At 41.9% G+C, this 24,962-nt stretch overlaps 1 protein-coding gene across 1 annotated transcript; it reads left to right on the top strand.

Annotated features, from left to right (window-relative positions):
* Nucleotides 1–13,202: 13,202 nt before the first annotated feature.
* Nucleotides 13,203–13,482, top strand: LOC147462102 (uncharacterized). The gene has a single exon (XM_086502577.1). It carries the CDS (start codon nucleotides 13,203–13,205, stop codon nucleotides 13,401–13,403), a length of 201 nt encoding a protein of 66 aa, XP_086358703.1. The 3' UTR covers nucleotides 13,404–13,482.
* The last annotated feature ends 11,480 nt before the right edge of the window (nucleotides 13,483–24,962 follow it).

The following is a 24,962-nucleotide window of genomic DNA, read 5'->3' as shown; positions in this document are numbered from 1 at the left end:
AATCCGGTCCTCAACTGTTGTCAATAGCTTAATTGCTCTCTCTTTTGAAAGTATTGTCGATGCTATCTAACTAGGTGTTATGCTTTTTGTTGCTCTCTCCACCCAAGCACTCTTGTAATTCTCATTAGGAATCTATTCTAATGAAATGCCCACTATGTTCATGCTAATTTCCGCTACAAATAAGATTTTAGGCCATTTCATGTTACACTGGCGCCTAATCTTCATCTTTGTGCATAAGAAGTCTAGCAGTTTAGCTCTAAATCCTGGCCCCTTATCTGAAAGTAGCTCTAATGGCACCCCAAACATGCAACATATTTCATCATACACAAATTTTGCCACATCCTTTGCAGTGATCTGTTTTACTGCTATAGCCTCTGCCCATCTAGAGAGATAGTCCACTGCCGTCAAGATATAGCTTTTGCCCCTGCTTGTGATAGGTAACGGGCCTATTGCATCAATTCCCCACTTTTCAAACACATCAAACGCCATAATGGTTTTTCGTAGCTCTGGCTTCAACACTCTCTTCCCAAATGCTTGACACCTATTGCAAGACCTACATCAATGGTGAACATCCTTGTGCAAACTAGGCCATACATACCCCTCTTGCAAAATCTTATGCAAGGTGATCTTTAAAGCAAAATGGCCACCACATGCGCCTTCATGATTCTCTTCCAACACTCTGTAAAGCTCCTCCCACCAAGGTACACGTCTCAACACAAGATCAGCTCCTTTCATGTATAAGACATCACCAATCAATTTGTACCTGTATGCTCTACGCACAAAGCCATACTTCTTAGACTTCTGAATCTCCTTTGGAATGATTCCTGTTAGCAAAAACTCCTCTTCTTGAGCCAAACTTTCCGGGCCATGATAAAGAGGTAAAGTGGTCCTCAACACAAATAGCTCCCCAATCATGCCTTGAGCTGCTTCATGTGCCTCTCCATTTAGAGCACGTTCAATGTGTCTGATGATCCATGCTTCGAACTTTTTTAACAGGCCTTTAATTCTGAAGCACATTTCCTTCAATGAGGTGTTCTTGCTCTTCCACACACCCAGCACTTGCTTCACCACTAACAAGGCATCACCTTTTATGCTCAACCTTCGAACCCCATGCTTCAAACAAATGTGTAATCCGGCTTCCAATGTAGCATATTCAGCCTCATTGTTACTATGCGCATCCAATTTGAACCCTCTCTTGCATACTAGCTTCCCCTCTGGATCATAAAGTGCTATACCCCTTGAAGGTGCATCGTGGCTCTTTCTGTATGAACCATCAAAGAACAACACATGTGCATTGCTGATCTGTGGCACTTCTTCAACTACCTTTCTCACCACATCTTCCTTAACAATAAGGGGATTCTCCTTGTAGGTAAACAAATCAGCTAGGGTAGCTCTTGTACTATCTTCCACTAGAAAAGAGAACTCAAACTCTTGCAGCTCAATTACCCATTTCTTGACCACATTTGACATGTTAGTGCCATTAATTAACTATGGCAAAAAGGCATAACTCGTCAAGAAAACAAAAGGCCGTGGTAGCAAGTAATGACGAAATCGTCGACAAGCAAATATTACACTGGCCATCACTAGCTCTACTTCCGATAACTTTCTCTCCGCTACCAACTTCACTCGGCTTGCACAATACACTGGCCTCATATAATGGCTGCCCTTCCCCTTTTGCAATAGCATGGCTCCAATGGCATCATCCCCTACTGATGGATTTACATAAAAAACTTTCTCCCAATCAGGAGCCTGCATGACTGACAACCCCGCTAACACCTCTTTCACCTCTTGAAACACTTCTTCACACTTGTCATCCCATTGCAATGGATCATGCTTTGCCACTTGCTGTAATGGATAAAGAAGCTGCGAAGACAATGGAATAAACCGTGCCATGTACTTCACTTTGTGTATAAAGGTTGCCAATTGCTTCGTACTCGTAGGTGATGGAAGAAGAATAATAGACTTAACCTTGTCTGGATCAGCCTCAATGCCATTTTCTGACACCATGTGGCCCAATAACTTCACCCTTGGTTGTGCTAGATGACATTTCTTTGGATTTAGTTGTCCTCCACATTCATCATATCGAGCCAATACCATCTGCAGCTTCTCATGGTGATCAGCCCTACTGCTATAGACACAGAAGTCATCCATAAAAGCTTTAACACAACTACCAATGAATGGTTCCAACACCCAATTTGCTCTCTCTTGATAGAAGGAAGGTCCATTTGACAACCCAAATGGCAATACTGTGTAGCAATAGCAGCCCCATGGCGTAATAAAAGTTGTCTTTGTGCGGTCTTTAAGAGCAATCTTCAATTGAAAATAGCCTGAAAAACCATCACACACATTGTACCTCTCATAACCTGCCACTGAATCCAAGATCTGATCAATGAATGGAAGAGGATATGGGTTCTTCTTAGTGGCTGCGTTTAAGGGTTTAAAATCTACACAAATTCTCCACTTCCTATCCTTCTTTGGACTGACTACAACTGGACTCACCCATTCTGTGGTCTCCACAGGGACTATGAACCCTGCCTTCAATAACTTGTCCACCTCTTCTCTCAAGGCTTCCATTTGCTCTTGACCCATCCTTCTTAGCCTTTGCCGCACTGGCTTAGCTCCTTCTTTCAACTCTATATGCATCTCTTCGCCCTTGAACCCTCTGATCTCTTCATATGAAGTAATGAACAAATCAGGAAAACTAGCCAGCATGTGAAAATATATATCCTTCTCCATAGTTGAGAGGTCTCCACTGATCATTTGTGTCATCAATTCCTGCTTCTTTGACAACTCAACCTTGGTTTGCATCAGCCCTTCAATCACTTCATAAGGCCCTTCACTTTCATCTTCAACCTCATTCGCAAATGCAACTAAACCAAACTCCTGGATTTCTTTGTCCATCAAAAGAAATGCAACATCAGCATCCTCATCACTGCTGGTAGTGCTATCACTGTCCTGATCTGTCACCGTGGAAGAGTCTTCATCACTAGACTCATCCTCATCTTCATAAAGCTCCTCTAATCGTTTCCTTGTGTCCATATTATAAATCTTGTTGGTACCTGTCTTTCCATAGAGGCTAATCGTACCATGTCGCCAATCTTGAACAGCTCCCACTGCACGTAACCATGGTCTGCCCAGTATAATAGGATATGCTCCCAACCCTGCTGGCATCACATGAAAATCAACCACTACCTTTGCATCATATGCCTCCACTTCTAAGCTCTTTACAACACCCAAGCATTTTACTTTTTGATGGTTTGCCAATCTGATCCGAAACCTTGACACCCCAGCCACTGTGAAACCCATCTTCTCAACGCATGAGTGTGTTATGACGCATATTTGGGCTCCGCCATCCACATAACTTTGTCCCAAATTTTTCCTTTACGCCACACATCTACTATTGGACAAATGTCTGGTAGCTCGTCCATTGCCAACACCTTCACTGAACCTCTCTCTGGCTCTTTCTCCATTGGGTTAACCATCCTCTTCCACTGTCGCTTTAGCTTAGGCACCATCTCTATAAGCTGCCCAAAAGTAACATCTGCCTTCCTGCTCGTCAGATCCTCCTTCAAGTCATATCTTAATTGCCCATCCCCTAGTGGAAAATCTGAAACATGAATTTTTTGACGAGCTCTCCTTTTCCTCTTGGCCTTGACATCCTCGCCTTCATGGCTCTTTCCTTTCTTCTTACTAGGACCTGGGGCACTTCTTCCTTCCTTTTCCGCTGTGGTCCTCTTCCCAATAGGCATCACTAATGTATCCTCTAGCTTTGATGCCTTCTCCAAGGTGACTACACTTAGCACTTTTGTCTTCCCTTTTTCCTCCTGGGTCAGTCCACTGGTTCCTTCGTCTCCCTTAATTTCGATGCCATAATCATTTGACCTAGTTAGCACCTGTCTTGGCAATGGATACATGTCTCCCCCCATCCTTGGTGGCTTATCACATTGCGGGCTGATGTGACCCAACTCTCCACAATTATAACATGTGGGCGTCTGCCTCCAAAACCTACCATTACTTTGTCCAACACCATTCCTAGGCCTTTCTTCACCTCCTGGCTGATTTGCAAACCGCCCTCGACCTCGATTATTTCCCACTTGACCTAGCATGTTTAGGCTGAGATTCTTCATCAAATCAACCACTTGCCTCATGTCTTGCCTTAGGCCATCATCTTGCACTGCTGTAGTGACCATTGCTGGCATAACGTGAGTAGTAACAGGAACCACTGATTCATGATGAACCCCTGACATACGACCTTGTAAAGAGTCCATAGGCTGAAATTCAGACCTCATGGGCAAAGACTCCACCCCTAACTGACTCATTTTCCTCAGCTTCCACTCTTTGTTCCTTGCTACCTCTAGTGCATCTTCATATGTCCTAGGCTTCTTTAGCTCCACTCTCCAACGTATATTCTCCCAAAGACCAGCTAAGAACCTGTCCTTCTTCATCATGTCAGGCGGGGGTACCTGTGGTGCTAAGGCCTTGCACATTCGCTCCCATACCAATGAAAACTTACGTATGTACGCATCTACTGGCTCACCTTTCTTTTGCACCAAAGCCTGTACTTCTTGCCACACTTTGTCAGGATCTTCTATCTTCACAAACTCCACTTCCAACCCATGTCATAGATTGTCCCAACTCAACCTTACAGGTGGATCAGCCACACGCAACTCCTCTTCAAATGCTTTGGACCAAGCTCGTGCATCACTCTTCAAACAAATTTGGAGAAGACGTAACATTTGCGCCGGTTCATGAATCTGGTTGCTAATGCAGGCAACCTCCATCTTTTCCAGAAAGTCCTCCACATCTTCATCACTTCTTCCATGAAACTCCGGATAAGAGAAAGCCATGGCTAGAGGACCCCTTCAAACACACGTGCAAGAACCCAAAACTTTTCACTACCCAATCCCCATAAACTTCAATGGAGCTCAGCTTTAGATGAGAACAATCAAATGAGTTTTCATAGTTGATCATCGGAATTACAACAGGCAAAGGACATTCCAGGATCTCTCTCAATCTTCTTGGCCCAAACATAAAGACTATGCGCTGCTGGAAAAAGATCTTCCTGGACACATGAACATTAATCTGAATTCTTTGAGTTAAATGAAAAGGAGTGAACTGAGGGCCATTTTGATCATACATTAAAGCCAACCATGAAGCTCCCAAGAAAGCACACCTGTCTTATCCTCTGATTTTGCCAAAATTTCAGCAGCATAATAGCATAAAATGGCTCAAAAGACCAAAAGACCAGCCATCATAACTTGGAAAAATTTTGACAGAGTTTCCCCAGAAGTAGAGCAATGAGAACCCAAAATATAAACTGTATCTGTATGCATAAACTGCCAACAATAGAACCCGAGCATCAAATAGGAATCACTAATACATAGCCTATGGCGAGGTCACGAAAAGGGTGCTCCAGCTACCTGTATCACCGAAAGAATCTCCACATTTGAGAATCCCCCAGCTCAATAAAAACCTCACACTATCGACCCTCACACGAAGGCTAATGCAAATCGCGTATAGTCAAGTCTCAGAAATGACTATCTTCCAGACCAAGTCTCAGAAATGGCTGGGATTGCCAAATACAACCAAGTATGGCTCCACAAATGCGTACAATGGCAGTTTCCACAAGTAACGTACAATCTAGTAGACAGTGCGCTCAAACAGACGCCAAATGATGCATACCCACAACAACTGCAAGTGACACCACTGCTAGTATATCACTGTACTCCAGCTACCTATACCTGTGTAAATCACCTATACCTGTACCTGTCCCTGTAACTTGTAACCTGTAATCTGCAACCTGCAACCTGTAATCCCGAAGCTCGAAGCTCGAGGCTCGAAGCAGAAGGTACTCGAAGAGGATCCTCCGTGGGGGCGCCAAAAGAATGTGAGCGGGATGAAAACACACACAGAGCCTCTATAACGACCCGACACACACTCTTGGGAAGATACACACACACACACACTATGGGGCACCACTCGGCTTAGACAACACACCTGGCCGAGACAGGGAACACACCTCTGGAGTGAGAGGAGAGAGACTATCCACTTGCCCACTCCACACAGACACACACACACACACACACACACCCAAAAAAATCAGCTCAAAAGAGGAGAATTTCTGATGTTTAGATACAATTGAGCTTGGGCCAACACCAATGGGGCAAATAGCTCACACAATATGGGTAAAATAAGCCAGATACAATCACAAACTAGAGCAGAAACTTTGCTCATAGGAGAAACTTACACAGAAAAACAGAAGAAAAAGAGTGAGGAATTTGGCAAAATGGACAGCGCCATCGCGTCCGGAACGGCCCAAAACCCCAGTCTACAATGTCAAAGTGCTCAAATCCGACCTCGGATGAGCAGTTTACGACCAAAACAGGCTCCAAAAACCCCAAAAACACACCTGCGGCTGTTCCTCCTCTCTTCTCCACGTTTTTTTTGGTCTTCTCTCTATTTTTTCAGTTCCCACACTTAGCTTTTTTAGTTGGGCACCCTTAGCCTTTTAGATGACCTCAAACGGACCCCGAACAGGCCAAAAACTGACCTCGCAGTGCATAGTTGTCACCTTTTTGCATCATTCGCACACCGGGCACTCAGCTTTTTTCCAATAATGCATCTCGCCACCACGTGAAGTGGCCCCAAAAAGTAGTCCTAATGATGACCTTTCTGCATAACTCTCACAAGAAAACACCCACGTTGTGTCCGTCCTCATCCGCGTGCAAATATTGACCTCGTTCGCCCTTCTGACGCCACTAGATGCCATCTGACGCACCTGCTGACCTCACGTCGTCGGCCCGCGGATAGGTTCCTCGAGAAGTTTTACGCGCTACCAACTCCTCCTTATTGTAGAAAAAACACACTAGTATTGATAATAGTGAAAATCACTGCACTATGTACATGCTGTCCTACCTGTACACATGTGGGCCCCACGTAACCACCTGGCTATGGAAATTGGGTAATCCTTTATTCGATGCACCATGCATGTGTATGTACATATGCGCAATCCCTTGCTCAAAAAAATTCCCGACACCGCCTCTCCACTGTGAATCCACCCTAAAGTTAGCATACACGCACTCAACTAGAATGCACACACACCTAAAATTGACCATACAAGCATGCAATTAACTCAATTAGGCATCCAATTAGCAACACACATTCATCAATTAGCAATTGAAACTTATCAAATTCATGCACCACCAATTCTTAAAAATTTCGGTATTGCGACGGCGTGAAAATGAATAATCACAAAATTTTCAATCCCTAACATCACATTGCATTGCATCAACATAGCGTAACATTACATTGCATCATGGTGGGATCTCTACACAATTCTACACATCTCTAAATTCTAGGGAGGTTGAGAATACCACCTTAATTACCTTTCCGTTGAAGATCAATTGAATGGTTGAATGTTCCAATCCTTCATAGCACATTAGTAAGTTAGCAAAAATTAGTCAAATTAGCAAGGGGTTAGTGAGAAATTAGAGTGTGTAAACACACAATTGGCAAGATATGGTCACACATTAGGGAATTATGAACACAATGCTTCATGCACACACATTCAAAATGCACAAAAACATAAACACACAAGTGAAATTAGTGAGGGAACGCATTTGTTTATGCCACAATTACACTAGTGTAGGCCATCGTCCCCGACAACGGCGCCAAATGTTGGGGGTTCCATTGTTGCAATGGCTCCAATGACCAACAAAATTAACAATCCGGAGGGATGAGCTACCCGGCTAGGGCATGGAAACACTCACACGGTTAGTGAGCTAATCGTGGCAACACAAATGGTTAACTCTACGAGGTGAGGTTCTCGGCCTATGGAGGAGCTAAGCCGCAATGAAGGGCAATCTCCATATCCACTTCTCTTCACCTCTAATCAACCCAACCACACACACTACGATTGCAAGACGCACACAACACTAATCCTATCATGCAACACACTAATCACAAGCACACACAAATAGATCTATCGAGCACCACACTCCAATCAAACCTACATGCACACACAAGCAAAAGAGGGCAATCACACAAGATTAGAGAGGGATTAACCCACTAATTAGTTAAGATCTAGTTAATCTAAGCATCATAGGCAATCATAAGAAGCATGAGAGAGGCATAGTGAGAGAGAATGAATCATTGATTAGTGTTAATCAAGTCTCATGAGCAAGGAGAAGCTCAAGGACTCCATAGCCACACACCAAGAGCTCTCACCAAAGAGTGCTCTCAACAAATGACTTGAGAACCCTAATTTCTTTTACACACTTCCTTATATACCTAGGTTAAAAATATGCAATGTCCGGGCGCCCAAGGCCTTTAGGACTCACCACTTACTGAATCTGCAACCTAGGCACAGTAAGTGACCTATTCTTTACAACTTGGAACTCCCATTGAGCCCGTACCACATTAAAATATTACAATGGCTTGAAATAAATCGGAAATTTACAATATGTGACCATTTTGGAAAAACTTGAAAAATATGTAACTCCAATCTTTATTGCTTCTTTGCATTCATCCTTTAGCTTCTATTAGCTGACGTTGACTCAGTTAACAAATGATGTGCTCTTTGATGAGTAGTGTCCTTTTTTACAACTACAGTGAAATCAAATTCTAGAAGAATGATAAATCATCTCACTATTCTTCATGTGCTGCATGGCTTGTTGACCAAGTATAATAGGGCTTGGTAGTCCACAAAGAACACAAATTTTTTTGCTAATAGGTAATGTCTATTCTTTTTTATGGCATAGATCAGTCCTAATCCTTCCCTTTTGGTGGTGAAATAATTATTTTTCGTCATGTTCAACTGTCGGCTAGCATAAGAAATAAGAAAATCAATTTTTCTGTCTCCTGGTTGAGCTAGTATACATCCGATGGCAAATTGGAAGCATCTACAAGTTTGTGGAATATCTTATTCCAATCTGGTGCTTTCAATATTCGAGCTGAAGTGAGAGCTTGCTTAAGATTCATGAAGGATTCTTCACACTCATCAGTCCATTCAAAGTGTGTAATCAAGCTATACATGGGTTTTGCAATTATAGCGTACACGTAAGTGAACAGTCTGTAATATCCACAATGTCCCATGAAGGCTTGAACCCCCTTGATCGTTGTTGGTCTAGGCAAATCAACAATAGCATGAATTTTATCCATATCAGTAGCTATGCCAGTTTTAGACACTATATGTCCAAGAATTTTTCCTTGTCTACCCATAAATGTGCACTTTTTAGGATTTAAGCAAATCCTATAAAATTTACATTTTTTGAATACCTTTTTGGTGTTCAAAATAATCAGTCCGGATTGATGAATGTACGCATAGATAATCCATATATACTTCGAAGAAATTCCTAAGATATTCTTTAAAAGCATGGCTCATCAATCTTTGAAAGGTGGCTGGAGCATTAGTTAACCTGAAAGACATAACCCAATACGCAAAAATAACCCAATCTGTTGCAAAGGCAGTTTTATGCGAGTCCTACCGTATGGCGAGCAAATATTTTCGAGCAAGGAGAAAATCGAGCGAGCAATGTGTGTGTGTGTGTGTGTGTGTGTGTGTGTGTGTGTGTGAGAGAGAGAGAGAGAGAGAGAGAGAGAGAGAGAGAGAGAGAGAGAGAGAGAGAGAGAGAGATGCGTCTAGTTGGATGAGTGGATACCACTTGATTTTGAATTTCTACTTTTAAGGATAAGTAAGTGGATACCAAGACTCTCTGCCTCAACAATATTTCTTGCCCGCTCTTGCTATTAGCTTTTGATCCTTCTCAAGTAGGCTTCCCACATAATCTTCATAATTTGCGACACCTATATGCAAGAAATTTATAAGCTCATCTTGCACATGCATGAAAATGAGAGCCTATGTGCTTATGCTATAGCATAGAGCATCAATATCAATATAAATAGTTACTGATTGCTATAATCTTTTTAAAAAACCATCAAAATGTAATGTGACATATCAACTCAAAAGTTCATACATTGCAAAATAAAAGAATTGCAATTTTGGGCACTTTTTTGGGTCAATTATAATGATAGAAATCACCCTCCAATTTTTTCATCCATAATACTAGAGAAGCTTTTTGTAATCGTTGTTCACCAAGAAATAGTCCTATTATTAGCATCCAAGTTATAAAATTTGTTTTTGGCCAAGGCTTGCAATGGAGGTTTATACATGAGCTTAAGCTCCAATGATGTTTTAGCATCAATCCATATTGGATTTGAGTTGACCATCAACTTATCTAAGTCAACATGAAAGTGATCTATTCAATTAAAATACAAAATTTTCAGAGCTTAACCCCGGAATATTGTTAGGAATGCAGCAACCTACATGCACATATGAATTGCATAACCCAAAAAAAATAATCTCTTTCTATTTCTTGTAGGTATGAGTGCCAACACGGATGGGTACATGCAATAAAAGGTGGAAAAAAAGGGAAATCCATAAGCACTAGCTTTGGTTTTTGGATGGATTTGGCAGCATGGATGACTACATGAAATTCTTTATGAGAAAAGCATGCCATACGAGGTCAACTTAAGTCATTAAAATTAGGTCTAATTTGTAGCTTTTGGTGTGTCAATCGATTAATATCCCTCTATTGCTATTTAATTAGTGTAAGTGCTTGCAATGATTCTTGCAATGGTTGTGTCTCTAGCCATCAACTAAGTTGACATTGTGGGGTACAATAAAGTCTTAGTAAGCAAGTACATTAGAATAGCAACAAGACATCTATCATCATTCAAATGATGTGAATGAAAGATTGTGGGTTGTGTCACATATGTCTGCTCCTTGGACATGCCCAATTTTATGTGTGTGCACAACTTATGGCAAGAAGCTACATTGCAAGAGATGTTTGTTGTTCAGGGCAACCTCCTCAAGAAGAAAAAGACATTCCTTTTATTAGAGGCAAGAATGACACTTAAATGTCGTGAACTTTAGATCACGGAGAGGCATCATGAACACTTTATAGTCAGATGAGACCTTCATTTTCTTCGGCTCACTGTCCATGTGTGTTAGCTAGGGTGTTCAACTTGCCTTGTAAGAGTACCCACATGTGACAAGAAATTTATTTGGTACATAATGGAATTGTCTGTAGCCATCTAAAGCGGTGCGAATGGCTACATGCAAGTTTCTAATGGAAATCTTTACCTATGAGTTTCTACAGGTAGCTAGCGGGGTTGTTTCATTTGCCTTGTATGAGTGCCACATGTAACAAGGAAATTATTTGGTGCATAATGGAATTGCCTATAGCCATCCGCGTCGACGTGGAATGGAAATCTTTACCCGTCACTCTTGCAAACATTGGCACGATCGTTCAAAAAATGAAGGGAAAATCACCAAAATACCCCTCTAATTTGTGGAAAGTCCCAAAATACCCTTGTATCTATTTTAGTTGGGTACCCAGCTGGGGAAAATCGGAAAAACGATAGAATCACACGAGATCCATTTCGAAGCTAAATGGGAGGCGTCGAAGTTTGCTGACAAACGTTTGAGCGAGGGGAGAGATGCGAGGCGAATTTGGCTGCTCATGCTCCAGCCACATGCTGCAGCTGCTCTGCATCCCGTCGCGCAGGGAACTGGCAGCTATGGGAGCGCAGGAGGTTCATGCTATTTCTTATATGTAGGGAATTGTGCTCAACATCGCAACACCTATTGCATGCTGTGTTGGCTACGAGAACATTGTGAGGTCGTACCATAATTATGTCGCGCGTTCGAACTCCTCATCCGCCTTTTACTCTCTTGAGAGAGATCTCAACTCAGAACTGGAATCTGATGAGTATCCGATGAATATAATATCAGCGGAGCCAGTATGTACCATTGTGGCATTGGGAGTTTTTTTAATTTGAAAGGTAGTAGGTGGTTCAATTTTTTTTAAATAAATAAATAATCTTTTACAGATTTCCTCTTTCTAGTCGTAGCGACTCTCTCTCTCTCTCTCTGTCTCTCTCTCTCTCTCTCTCTCTCTCTCTCTCTCTCTCTCTCTCTCTCTCTCTCTCTCTCTCTCTCTCTCTCTCTCTCTCTCTCTCTCTCTCTCTCTCTCCCTTTCTATTTCGGGAGGCGACTCCTTGCAGACATGTGTGGTGTGAATTCTCTCGTTCTCTCTTTGTCGCATGTGCAACAAAGTTTTTGCAAACCACGTTTTTCCCTCTCTGTCGCATGCACAGAAGCCTACGAAGGCCATTCTCTCTTTCCTTCCCTCAATGCTGTCGTGGTAGTGAAGGCCGTGTCTCTCTCTCTCTCTCTCTTTCTCTCTCTCTCTCTCTCTCGCATGCATATTCTCCCTCCTCGCTTCAATTCTGTATGTGCATACATAGCGAAAGCACTCTCTATAGGCAAGGTGTCTTGGAAGCAGAGTGGGGAAGAAATTGTGCGCCAAGAGGAGAGGAGGGGAAGGGAGGTAGGGGAGGAGAGAGAAAGCGGAGGAAGAAGGGAGGCGGGCTCAGATTGAGCAAAGGAGGGGGGCGAGGCGAGGCGAGGCAAGGGGGGTAAAACGCGGAATATACCCATCTGTTGAATTTTTTAAAAGACGAGCGAATAATAGTAGCTATGTATTAGGAATTTCCACAAATTAAAGGGGTATTTTGGTAATTATCCCAAAAATGAACTGCCTGTAGCCATCCATGCCGACGTGGATGGCTACAGGTAGTTTGCCTGGATGGTTACCTCTTCGGCGCCAACAAGAAGAAGTAGCTGGCTGGCAAGATAGCGGCGGGTCAGATGCTTCTCTCTCTCTCTCTCGTTACGTCTCTCTCTCTCTCTCTCTCTCTCTCTCTCTCTCTCAGCACAAAGCTGGAAACTTGCAAGGTGAGATGGGTGTAAACAAGCAAGGTGATGGGCAGGGATTGTCTGGTAATGCAGGGCTTCAAGAGGGCAAGGTATGCGTTAAGAGGGGGGTTTCTAGGTGTGCAGAGGAGAGATTCCAAAGCTTCGTTGAGGTGTCCTTTCTCGCATAGAGATTTGATGATGGTGCTGCTGCTGATATTGTGGAACTTCCCGGAGCTGCTGTATGACAATGATGCCAGGTTTGAGAATCCTCTTACGGCTGCTCTCCTCCTTGGTGCATGAGGTCCAGCAAGCATGGTAGTTTGACTGGACGGTTACCTCTTCGACGCCAACAAGAAGAAGTAGCTGGCTGGCAAGACAATGCCGCGGGGCAGATGCTTCTCTCTCTCTCTCTCAGCGCAAAGCTGGAAACTTGCAAGGTGAGATGGGTGTAAACAAGCAGGGTGAAGGGCAGGGATTGTTTGGTAATGCAGGCCTTCAAGAGGGCAAGGTATGCGTCAGGAGGGGGGTTTCTAGGTGTGCAGAGGAGAGATTCCAAAGCTTCGTTGAGGTGTCCTTTCTCGCACAGAGATTTGATGATGGTGCTACAACTGATATTGTGGAGCTTCCCGGAGCTGCTGTATGACAATGATGCCAGGTTTGAGAATCCTCTTACGGTTGCTCTCCTCCTTGGTGCATGAGGTCCAGCAAGCATCACGACATTGAGCTCCCATGCATTCCGTTGACCTCAACAAGTCACGTGTATATATATATATATATATATATATATATATATATATATATATATATATATATATATATATATATATATATATATATATATATATATATATATATATATATATGTATGTATATATGTATATATATATTATATTAGAGAGAGAGAGAGAGAGCTTTGCATTGCGTGAAAATAAACCCTGGAACAGTAACAATGATATAAGTGGGGAAAAAACCCATTGAATCAGACCATAAAAAATACTAATATAATTAGTGAGAAGTGGCATGAAGTCCGAGAGAGAGAGAGAGAGAGAGAGAGAGAGAGAGAGAGAGAGGTGGGGGGGAGAAGAAGAAGAAGAAGGAGAGAATTTTAACTTGGTAGGAAACTATCCCAAGAGACCTTAAAGATCTATCCAACGAGGAGATTTGTTCTCAAGACCTCTTATTCAAGAGGGAAATGGTATAGCCAATCTACCACACTTTGGTGATAAAACGATTACACCCACACACAAGAATTTTAACGTCGTAGGAAACTATCCCGAGTGACCTTAAAGATCTATCCGGACGAGGAGAGTTGAACTCGAGACCTGTTATTCAAGAGGGAAATGGCATAACGAATCTACCACACTTGTGTGATAGAGAGGTTATACCATCCTAGTGGTCCCCATTGTCAAGCTGCATTCCACGTACTCTCTATCGATAGAATCAGAGCCAGGGCCTAAGTATGTGTCCATTCACACACACACACACACACACACACACACACACACACACACACACACACACACACACACACACACACACACACACACACACACACACACACACACACACACACACACACACACACACACACACACACACACACACACACACAGAGAGAGAGAGAGAGAGAGAGAGAGAGAGAGAGAGAGAGAGAGAGAGAGAGAGAGAGAGAGAGAGAGAGAGAGAGGTGAATACTGAGTGTCACCTCACGTGAAGTCTATGGTTTCTCTCAAGCTGCAGAAGTGCCTGGTAGCCAGCATTCTCAAATGTGTGATGGCCCAATCCCAATGAGGTCAATGAGATTTCCTTGGCCAATTCACTTTCAGTATGGTAGGACATCACCAAGATCATCAAAGATGGTTTTGTAATTTGGAATCTAGCCAATATTTACTAAGCCAAGGATGAAGTGTGGTTCCATCCAAGGTCTTGTGGCTGAGATGCATGCGTGTTCTACGTTGACTTCTTTGTGGGGAGTATCCACACGTCAAAGGCTAAAAAGGCACGTAAGAATACATTTTCAAATCAATTTGAATATCAGAGAGCCCAAGGAAAGGCTATTTGTTAGAGGAAGGGTGCAAGAAGGGAAGAGCTATTGGTCTTGAAGCTGCTCTAGTTATAGTCGCGTTTAGCAAGACCACAAAGATATCCAAGAACTAAGCGATATTTTTTAGGACTTGAATTTTGTAGGGATGTTACATTCATACTCGCATGTGTCTATCATCAATGCAAATGAAATTTGAGTATTTGACGGGGGGGGGAGAGAGAGAGAGAGAGAGAGAGAGAGAGAGAGAGAGAGAGAGAGAGAGAGAGAGAGAGAGAGAGAGAGAGAGAGAGATGTATATTAATCAATTGACACACCAAAAGAGTTATCTGGTTTCTGGACAGTTGACTCTTCAAAACCATTACGTGACTTTTGGTTTTTGGAAAGTTGACCATAGATGGCCTATGGGAGACCATGTATATTTGCGTCCATTGACATTTTGGAAGCACAAGTGATGTTTGGAGGCCGTAAACATAGATGATGGAGAAGATGCATATGTGAAGTTAAAAATCGTAAAAATATACTTTTGAATATGCTTTCTTGCTTGATCATGAGCTGCATCAATTTTATAACATGGATATGTTCAAGGTGCTTTGCTAGATGTCGCTCGATTTTGTATTAGCTCGGAATCACTTGCTCGGAGTTTGGGATTCCTCGTTTTATGCTAGTCCTTGGGGTCAACCAAAAGTTGATTGTATCCCAAAAAGCCATCTAAAAAGCTATAAGCTTCTTTACCTGCAACTCATTCTAAAACATGCTCAATGATAGGAAGAGGAAAGTTGTCTCTAATGGTAGCTGCATTCACTTTCGTGAGGTTGACACAAACCCTTAGTTTTCCATTCTTCTTGGGTACTACCACAATTGGAGACACCCAATCTGTGTGTTCAATTTCATAAATGAATTCGGCTTCCTTTAGTTTTTCAATCTCTTCTTTGATCTTTCTGGAAAATGTCTCATTATATGTGTATGGCCTTTGTCTACTTGGTTTCACATCATCTCTAATGGGTATGGTATATTGATAGATTTCTGGATCAACACCCTTGAGATTCTTATAAGACTAAGCAAAGATATCTCTGTGTATTCTTTTAGTAAGCTTAACAAAAGATCTTCTTCTTCTTCTGTTAGGTCATTTGCAATGTAGGCAGGTCTAGGCTCTTCTCCTGGTTCGGCCAGATCTATCTTTTTTGCGTTTTCAGGTCCTTCATAGGACTCGCCCTATTTTTGTAGTTCCCGACAGGTTGTTCGACTATGATTTTTTGATCTTGGAGAGTATATTTCTTGTAATGGGATGGAACACTCATTACATCTGTACCATCCTCTTTTGTGGTTTCCATTTCGACCGTATATATCTCCTTTAGAGATTTTTTCAACCCTTGATACTTCTTTTTCCGCTCAACTTGTGTCATGGTTGAACCCTTGTCCTGTTTTTTTGGCTTTGCTTGAGTTTCCTCTCTCATTTTTCTCAATGTTTTCATCATTTCATGATCTTCGTTTAAAGGATATCTACCAGTGATTTTGTCCTTGACACAATCATGTGCATCTATCTACATCAGGAACTGTGTTCTACTGGAGACAGATGGCATAGGTGTAGTTTTCACGTTTATGGTCTCTCTTTTTTGTCTATACCATTTCTGTCTTCTCAGTTTTTGGAGTAGAGATCTGAAAAGACTTGTTGAGCTTTCATCAAGTCCTTAGATTTGTGAATTTTGTCTTCATTGTGAAGGGTTGAAATAATTTGTATGGGAAATATTGTTAGGAAATAAGACGTAGCTAAATAGATAATTGAGTAGATTACTTAATGGAGAGAGACAGATTTACATACACGAAATTATAGAGTAGAGAGAGAGAGAGAGAGTACACACGATATACGTGGTTCACCCAATGTGGGCTACGTCCACGGGAAAGCAGCCACTCAATGGATTTAGTACTTCAAAACAAGAAGTAGTTTACAAAGGGATTATACCCTTAATGGAGCTCCCGCCTTGCTTCACTCTCACCACCTCACACTCACCTTGTTGCATCAACTTCACACTATAAAATGTGTGTAGAAATGGCCTCCTTTTATAGGCCAAAAGGGCTGCCCTCTCTAATGAGAGACAGCCATGTGTAGCCGCCCTTGTGCGAATAAGTCCAAATCGGACCCTCCAATCCGCCCATGTGTGGCCGCCCTTGAGAAGTCAAGTCCGCTTTTGAATCGGCCACCGGCCACCGGCCATTGACTTCCGACCACAGGCCACCGGCCATTGACTTCCGACCACCGGCCATCGGCCATTGACTACCGGCCACCGGCCAACCGACCGGTTGTTTTCCGACCACTTTTCGGCCGTCGTCCGGCCATAATATTCCGGCGAAAAGGAATATTCCGGCGAAAAAAGTCTCAGGGGGCCTCCGCCCCCGAGGCCTTTAAAGTTGCCCCTGATTCTTGTCCGTGAAAATTTTGGTTTCCGGTGAGTGATTTTCCTTCATGCACGATGGCTTCTCCTCATAATGGGGGCCTTACAAATGTACTCTTTTACCACAAAAAATTACAAGGGTAAATCAGGCTCCATACTTAACAATCTCCCACTTGGAGACTGATCTCCAAACCAAACCTGTGACTGCTTTCCATTCTGGCTTCTTATCCTTGAATGCCGATTGAAGATGAGCAAAAGCTCAACTTCTCCTTGTTGACCACCTTGGTAAACATGTCTGCAGGATTTTCACTTGTATGCACCTTTTCTAGCTTTAGTTGTCCCTCTTCCAAAAGAGTGCGTATGAAGTGATATCTCACCTCAATGTGCTTTGTCCTTGAATGAAAGGCCGAGTTCTTCGCAAGATGGATAGCGCTTTGGCTATCACTGTACAAGACACAATTGTCTTGTTTGAATGCAAGCTCTTCTAAGAATCTGTGAAGCCACAGAATTTCTTTGCTTGCCTCCGTCATTGCTACATACTCTGCTTCCGTGGTAGAAAGTGAAACCACTTTCTGTAGCTTTGAAGCCTAGCTTACTGCTGTGCCTCCAACCGTGAACACATAGCCAGTAGTGCTCCTTCGAGTATCTTTGTCACCTGCCATATCTGCATCAGCATACCCTTCTAGAAAAATATCAGTTCCTCCAAAATACAAAGCATTTGTTGTTGTCCCTTTTAGATACCTAAGTATCCACTTCACAGCTTGCCAATGCTCTTTACCTGGGTTGTCCATGAACCTACTCACAACTCCCACTGCATGTGCAATGTCTGGCCTTGTCCAGACCATAGCATACATTAGAGAACCTACCGCTGCAGCATATGGAACTTTAGACATATAGGCTATCTCCTCTTGTGTCTTTGGACACATATCCTTCGTTAGTTTAAAATGACCAGCCAAAGGTGTAGAAACTGGTTTTGCATTTTGCATTGCAAACCTTTCTAGTACCTTCTTGATGTAATCTTCTTGAGATAGCTTTATTGTCTTCTTCGTCCTGTCCCTTGATATTTTCATACCAAGTATCCTCTTTGCAGCACCTAAATCTTTCATTGAAAAAGATTTGGACAGCTCCTCTTTTAGGTCTTTGATGTCCTGCATGTTAGCACTTGCAATCAACATGTCATCAACATACAACATTAGGATGATGAATTTCCCATCTCCCAAATTCTTCGTGTAGATGCAGTGATCCGAGTTGCATCTTGTGAATCCATGATCCAACATCCATCGATCAAACTTCAAGTACCATTGTCTTGATGCTTGCTTTAAACCATACAAGCTCTTCTTTAATCTGCAAACCATTTTCTCCTTACCTTTTACTTCATACCCCTTTGGTTGAAGCATGTAGATTTCCTCCTCTAAGTCACCGTGAGGGAATGCCGTATTTACATCCATTTGCTCGAGATTTAGATCATGAGCAGCCACAAGGCTTAAGACAAGCCTAATTGAGTTCATTTTTACAACAGGAGAAAATATTTCATTGAAGTCAATACCTTTCTTTTGAGAAAAACCTTTTACCACAAGCCTAGACTTGTTCCTTTTCTTCCCACCTTCTTCTTCCTTTAGCTTGTACACCCATTTGTTTTGAAGTGCCCGCTTACCTTTAGGCAACTCAACCAACTCCCATGTTTGGTTGCGATGTAGTGAGTCCATCTCCACTTGCATGCTCTTCGTCCATTCTTCTTTGGATTCATGTTGCATAGCTTCTTCATATGATTCCGGCTCTCTAGAATCTGAGATCAAGAGATGGTTGAAGGAAGGAACAAACCTTTCTGGAGGTCTACTTACTCTTGTAGATCTTCGGGGAATAGGTTGAGGCTCCTCATTTGGTTGACGTTGTTGCACATTGTCACCGCTTGCAGTCCTTGATTCTTCACCGTCCTCAAGCTCCATGTACTCATCACCTGTTTCTTTTGTTTGTTTTCTTTCCAAGTAATCTTTGTACATATTTTGTTCGTTAAAAATTACATCCCTACTCCTTAAGATTTTACCATCTTCAGGATTCCATAGGCGATACCCAAAGTCTCCTTCTCCATAGCCAATGAAGAAACACTTTTTGGACTTTGCATCTAACTTTGATCTTAGGCTTCTATCTATGTGCATGAAAGCCTCACACCCAAACACTTTGAGAAATGCATAATTCACTTCATGATTCTCCTGTGCTTCTCCTTCGCATTTCCTCACTTAGGAGAACACCCACAACATCATCAAACTTGAGAGTATTTGTGTCAGAGATAGAATTACTTACAGCCATCACAAGGCTGTCCCAACTATCTGGTAGAGATGATAGTATAAGGAGAGCTCGCACTTCGTCATCGAAATTGATTTTCACTGATCGAAGTTGACTTATGTTTGTGTTAAAGTCATTTAGGTGTTCTGCAACTGAACCATTCTCTGCCATCTTTAGATTGAACAAGCGCTTCATAAGAAATACCTTATTGGATGCCGATGGTTTCTCGTAGAAGTCGTCAAGTGACTTCATCAAGTCCTCCGTGGTCTTCATCTCCGAAACATTGAAGGCCACAGTTGACGCCAAGCTTAACTGGATTGTTCCCAGTGCCTTTCGATCAAGGACAATCCATGCTTCATCTGCCATTGTTGCGGGCTTCTTCGCAAGACCGCCTAGTGGCAAATAGAGGTCCTTCTGGTAGAGATAGTCTTCAATCTGCATCTTCCAATGTTGGTAGTTTTTGCCATTGAACTTCTCAATCTTGAGCTTCCCTTCCTCCGCCATAACTCCCACTCAATTCAAGGAATCCTTTCCTTGAGATAATTTAGCTACGAGCAAACCTTGCTCTGATACCAGTTGTTAGGAAATAAGACGTAGCTAAATAGATAATTGAGTAGATTACTTAATGGAGAGAGACATATTTACATACACGAAATTATAGAGTAGAGAGAGAGAGAGAGAGAGTACACACGATATACGTGGTTCACCCAATGTGGGCTACGTCCACGGGAAAGCAGCCACTCAATGGCTTTAGTACTTCAAAACAAGAAGTAGTTTACAAAGGGATTATACCCTTAATGGAGCTCCCGCCTTGCTTCACTCTCACCACCTCACACTCACCTTGTTGCATCAACTTCACACTATAAAATGTGTGTAGAAATGGCCTCCTTTTATAGGCCAAAAGGGCTGCCCTCTCTAATGAGAGACAGCCATGTGTAGCCGCCCTTGTGCGAATAAGTCCAAATCGGACCCTCCAATCTGCCCATGTGTGGCCGCCCTTGAGAAGTCAAGTCCGCTTTTGAATTCGACCACCGGCCACCGGCCATTGACTTCTGACCACAGGCCACCGGCCATTGACTTCCGACCACCGGCCATCGGCCATTGACTACCGGCCACCAGCCAACCGACCGATTGTTTTCCGACCACTTTCCGGCCGCCGTCCGGCCATAATATTCCGGCGAAAAGGAATATTCCAGCGAAAAAAAGTCTCGGGGGCCTTCGCCCCCGAGGCCTTTAAAGTTGCCCCTGATTCTTGTCCGTGAAAATTTTGGTTTCCGGTGAGTGATTTTCCTTCACGCACGATGGCTTCTCCTCATAATGGGGGCCTTACAAATGTACACTTTTACCACAAAAAATTACAAGGGTAAATCAGGCTCCATACTTAACAAATATGTCATAGCCATCCTCATTGCAAAATTGAGTAGGCATAGACGTATTTACACATACATCCATTGTTTCTAAAATTTGAGTCCATTCAAATGGCTCAAACAGATGCTCTGGAAAGCGTCCAGGTACATAGGCTTCTTTGGTGCAATCCCTTTCTAAGATACATTCTTCTTGTTTTAAGCTCCCATTTTTTGAAGCTCCACACATCCAAATAGAAGTGTTTGGGAACAATTTTTAGCCGAAGAGACTGAATCGAACTCTTGTATGGGCGTTTTCATAACATCTCTATAAGTGTGATCTTTTATATTAACCCTTGTTATTGATCCCACTTGCTTCAAGTACAGATAATTGTTTTCCCAATCTTGGATGAGTTGTACTTGTCACATGAAAGGTCTTCCCAATATGATTTCTTAATTGAATTTCTTCCCAAAGTCTACTACGTAAAAAGTGTGTTGATAGTCAATCCCACATGAATTTACTATCACTTTTTCAAGCAGTCCTAAGGGTTTTTCAATATGTCCATCAGCCAATTCCAATTTCATTCGAGTTTGTCTAATGGCTGGTTGTCCCTAGGATTCCCATATTGCTTTCGTGGCTATGCCTACCCCACTATCCAGTATTGCCATGGTTTCTATGTCATTATATCTCACTAGAAGGGTGGTGTTTCTTTCTTCCCCTTTGTAGTATTCTACGACTTTGTTCATTGGAACAAATCGAATCTCTTTGTTATCCATTTCTAGTTTCAATTTTCCCAATTTTTTTGCGATTAGCCCCGTTATTCCCACCTTCTCTAGAGTTTTCTGTAGATCATTCCATAAATATGGTCTAATTTTTAACAGTTCTCCTAAAGTAAGAGTGTATTGGATGGGTGTAGACATGATTGAATGGATGTTGTCTACTTCTATGATCTGTTCCGCTCTCTTTACCTGAGTGGTTTTACACACTATGGGTTCTTCTTCGTTATCTCCCAAGTAAGAGGGTAATGTTTTCAAGGTCAATGGTTTAGACATTTTGGAAGCTTCAGATCCGCAATCCCCATACAAGGATTGTACATCCATGTCCATATCAGGAGGAAGATTGTCTAACCATACTTCCTTTATAGGAGCTGACTTTAGACTTAAACTCCCATCATTAATCTCTCTAACTTTTTTCGATAAGTGTCTTGGCCAGTCTTCTTCTACAAATGGAATTCCATCTAAGGCATCTTCGCTGTGCGGCACTATAAGTTCTCGTTCTTTTGTTCCTAGGTGGGGTTCTACCACCACTTCAGATTTTTCTTTATTGTTTCCTTCCACAAGCTCCTCAGGTTTTGTCATACTTTCAAGCTTTGGTTTTTGTTTTTCCAGCATCTTTTGAGTGATTCTTACCAAATTTTGATTAGCTTCAAGCTTAGCTGCTTCCATGTCTAGAGAAGTATAGTTTTTCCATTTGTTTTCCATGTTTTAGCCTGCTTTAAGACCCGCTTGGTAGGCTTCCAAGGCTGCATTAATAGGCTCAAAAATTTTGTCTACCAAAATTGATCCTCCAAATTTCACGGTTGTCTCTTTGATTTCACTTCCAGTTTCTTTTGCCTTTTCTTGGAATAGATTTCCTAATTTCTCCTCGATTTTCGCACGTTGTTTCTGTTTTCTCATCTTATACCTTTTGTTTCTGCTTCTTTTGGTCTTTTGAGAGAAAATTTTTGTATTCTTCGAATCATCAGACGAGTTATGTTTCTTTTTCTTAGCCTGGGCTCTGGTGATTACCTTGATTAGAACAATCGGTTCACTCTCAGATGAGCTACCAGGTATCACTTGGACTACATTCACTACTGTTTTACCCTTGTTTAAAGGATTTTTAGGACAATTTTTTGGGAACTGTCCTCCCTTTTTGCAACATTGTATGCAATAAGCTTCAACTGGCTTGAGGTTTTTGTCAGGCTCTGGGCATTCATTTTTCCAATGATCATCTGCACCACAGTTATGACAATTTCCAGTTCTTGGCTTAATCATGGGTCTTACCATAGGAGGTCTAACACCTTGATTAGCTACATAATACATTGGTGCAAGCTCTGGTGGAGTATAAGTCACAGGTTCTTCCATTTGTAGTGGATGTGAATTATACCAATCTCCTTCTACCATTGGACTAGGCTCAGCATCATAGATTCCAATATCTTTTTCCATATCCATAATTCTTCCATATTTTTTAATTTTTACTCATTTCTCTAACACCATGTGCTCATTGAGCTAAAGTCCATGAATAGTCCACACACTACTCCCACCATGTATATATTTCTTTACTGACCAATAATCCTCCTCCATGCATGTGTAAAGGTAACTTGGATGCTTTGTATCATGATATGACAAAGGAGAGGCTCACTCTTGGATGCATTGTGCAAATTCAACAAAGGAGTAAGACACTAAAAGACTTTTGCAAGCAGTAAAAATAGTTGTTTTGGTGAGATTTGTGGCGCCTATTTCCACTCAAAATTTTTCATATTTTTTGGAGCTACCATCGATGAGATAGGATTTTTTGTGTGGACCGTAGTCTGTCCACTTCTCTCACAAAGTAACCCATAGTCTTCAATCACCTCCTTTCCTACTTCCACACACACACACACGCACACACACACACACACACACACACTCATTCCTCTCCATCCCTCACTCAAATCTGCAGCTTTCATGGCTTCTTTCATCTTCTTCACCATTCCATGTCTCCCTTACTCCATAGCTCAAAAATTATCATCTCTACACATATATAACTCAATTTCTCTCTCTAAAATCAAATTCATATTATCATAACCTCTTCACTCTTTCACAAAAAGAGAAAAAATCAGCAAAAAATAACCAAGCTCAAACTCTGCAAAAGAAAGATTTTGATCATGGAAAATTCAACTTTTCCATGATCACAAGAACTACACCGACAGAGTTCTACAACCGCTTCATTCACTTGAGGAGATAGGTGGAAAATTTCCTTTTCATCTTGTGGTTTCCATCAAATTGTGTATATTCTCATCCTTCTCTTACTTTTATCATTGTATAAATCATATAATGCACCTTGAGTGCATATGCCATGTAATTTTACCACATCCTACTAACTACAAACTACTAAAACTAACCAGAAACATACTAACACAAAATAGCATTTCTCTCTCTCTGTCTCTCTCTCTCCTTCCATAAAACTCTACTTTCACCTTATCTACCATCAATAATGCTCTCTTTTGAGCCCACATCCATGACTCAAGCAGACAAAGAAGGTCCACAATGTTTTAATATTAAAAAAAAATCATAATCCTGATTTGTTAGCTTGTCGATAAGGATTTCCAATAATCTTAATGAGAGGTCTTCAACCTATAAATAGGCCCCTCTCCTTCTTGTAAGCCACCTCCAATATCTCACATAGCACCCCAACATTCTATGCGTGAGGAGAGACTTAGGTATAGCAATCACTTTGTGAGCTTCACTTTTGGTGTAAGAGAATCTTTCAAGCTACACATTCCAAGTAAGAGAGTGCAAGTTTAAAATCTCAAAACCACTATTGTATATGTTCCTCCATCATCAATATATTGAGGTTTGGTGTATCAAAGGTGTGATTCGATGTTCAAATTTTTTTCCTTTCGGTTGTGCAATATGGTTTGGTGAATTCAAGGTGACTTGTATGTTTTAATTTTCTATCATTTGATTTTGTTTGAGAAAGTGTTTTAGTGTGTTTTCATTGCCAATTTTGTGTCCATTGTAAGAGGGTATTGTGATGAGAGGTCTCCCACACCCTAAGACAGTGTGTGTGTGTGTGTGTGTGTTGGCAATGTTTAGCATTCACTAAGCATTGAGTTAGTTTTGTACAAGCTCTACGATAGCATCATAACGAACCATCTCCATTTGCAAGTCACAAACAAGGTATTCCGCAAGTTCCATTTCTCTCTCTCTTCCCTTGCTCTAGCTCTCTCTCTGCTCCGTTTGGTGTGTATCTTGATGTGAGATTGCTTGTGCGTGTTTTGTGTCGCATCTTCTTGGTTGTGACAAAATCTCTTGTGCATCTTAGTTTGCATCCTATAACTAGGTGGTGCGCCTATCTTGTTTGGATTTGGCTGTGGGTTTTTGGTTGTGGATTTGTTGTT

This window comes from Adiantum capillus-veneris, chromosome 3, assembly GCF_014529385.1.
Source record: "Adiantum capillus-veneris isolate H3 chromosome 3, ASM1452938v2, whole genome shotgun sequence".
NCBI classification, from domain to species: domain Eukaryota; kingdom Viridiplantae; phylum Streptophyta; class Polypodiopsida; order Polypodiales; family Pteridaceae; genus Adiantum; species Adiantum capillus-veneris.
This window is presented reverse-complemented; position numbering and strand designations above follow the sequence as displayed.

Coding starts and splice junctions, on each gene's coding strand:
- LOC147462102 (XM_086502577.1), top strand. CDS start 13,203: ATGGGTGTAAACAAGCAGGGTGAAGGGCAGGGATTGTTTGGTAATGCA.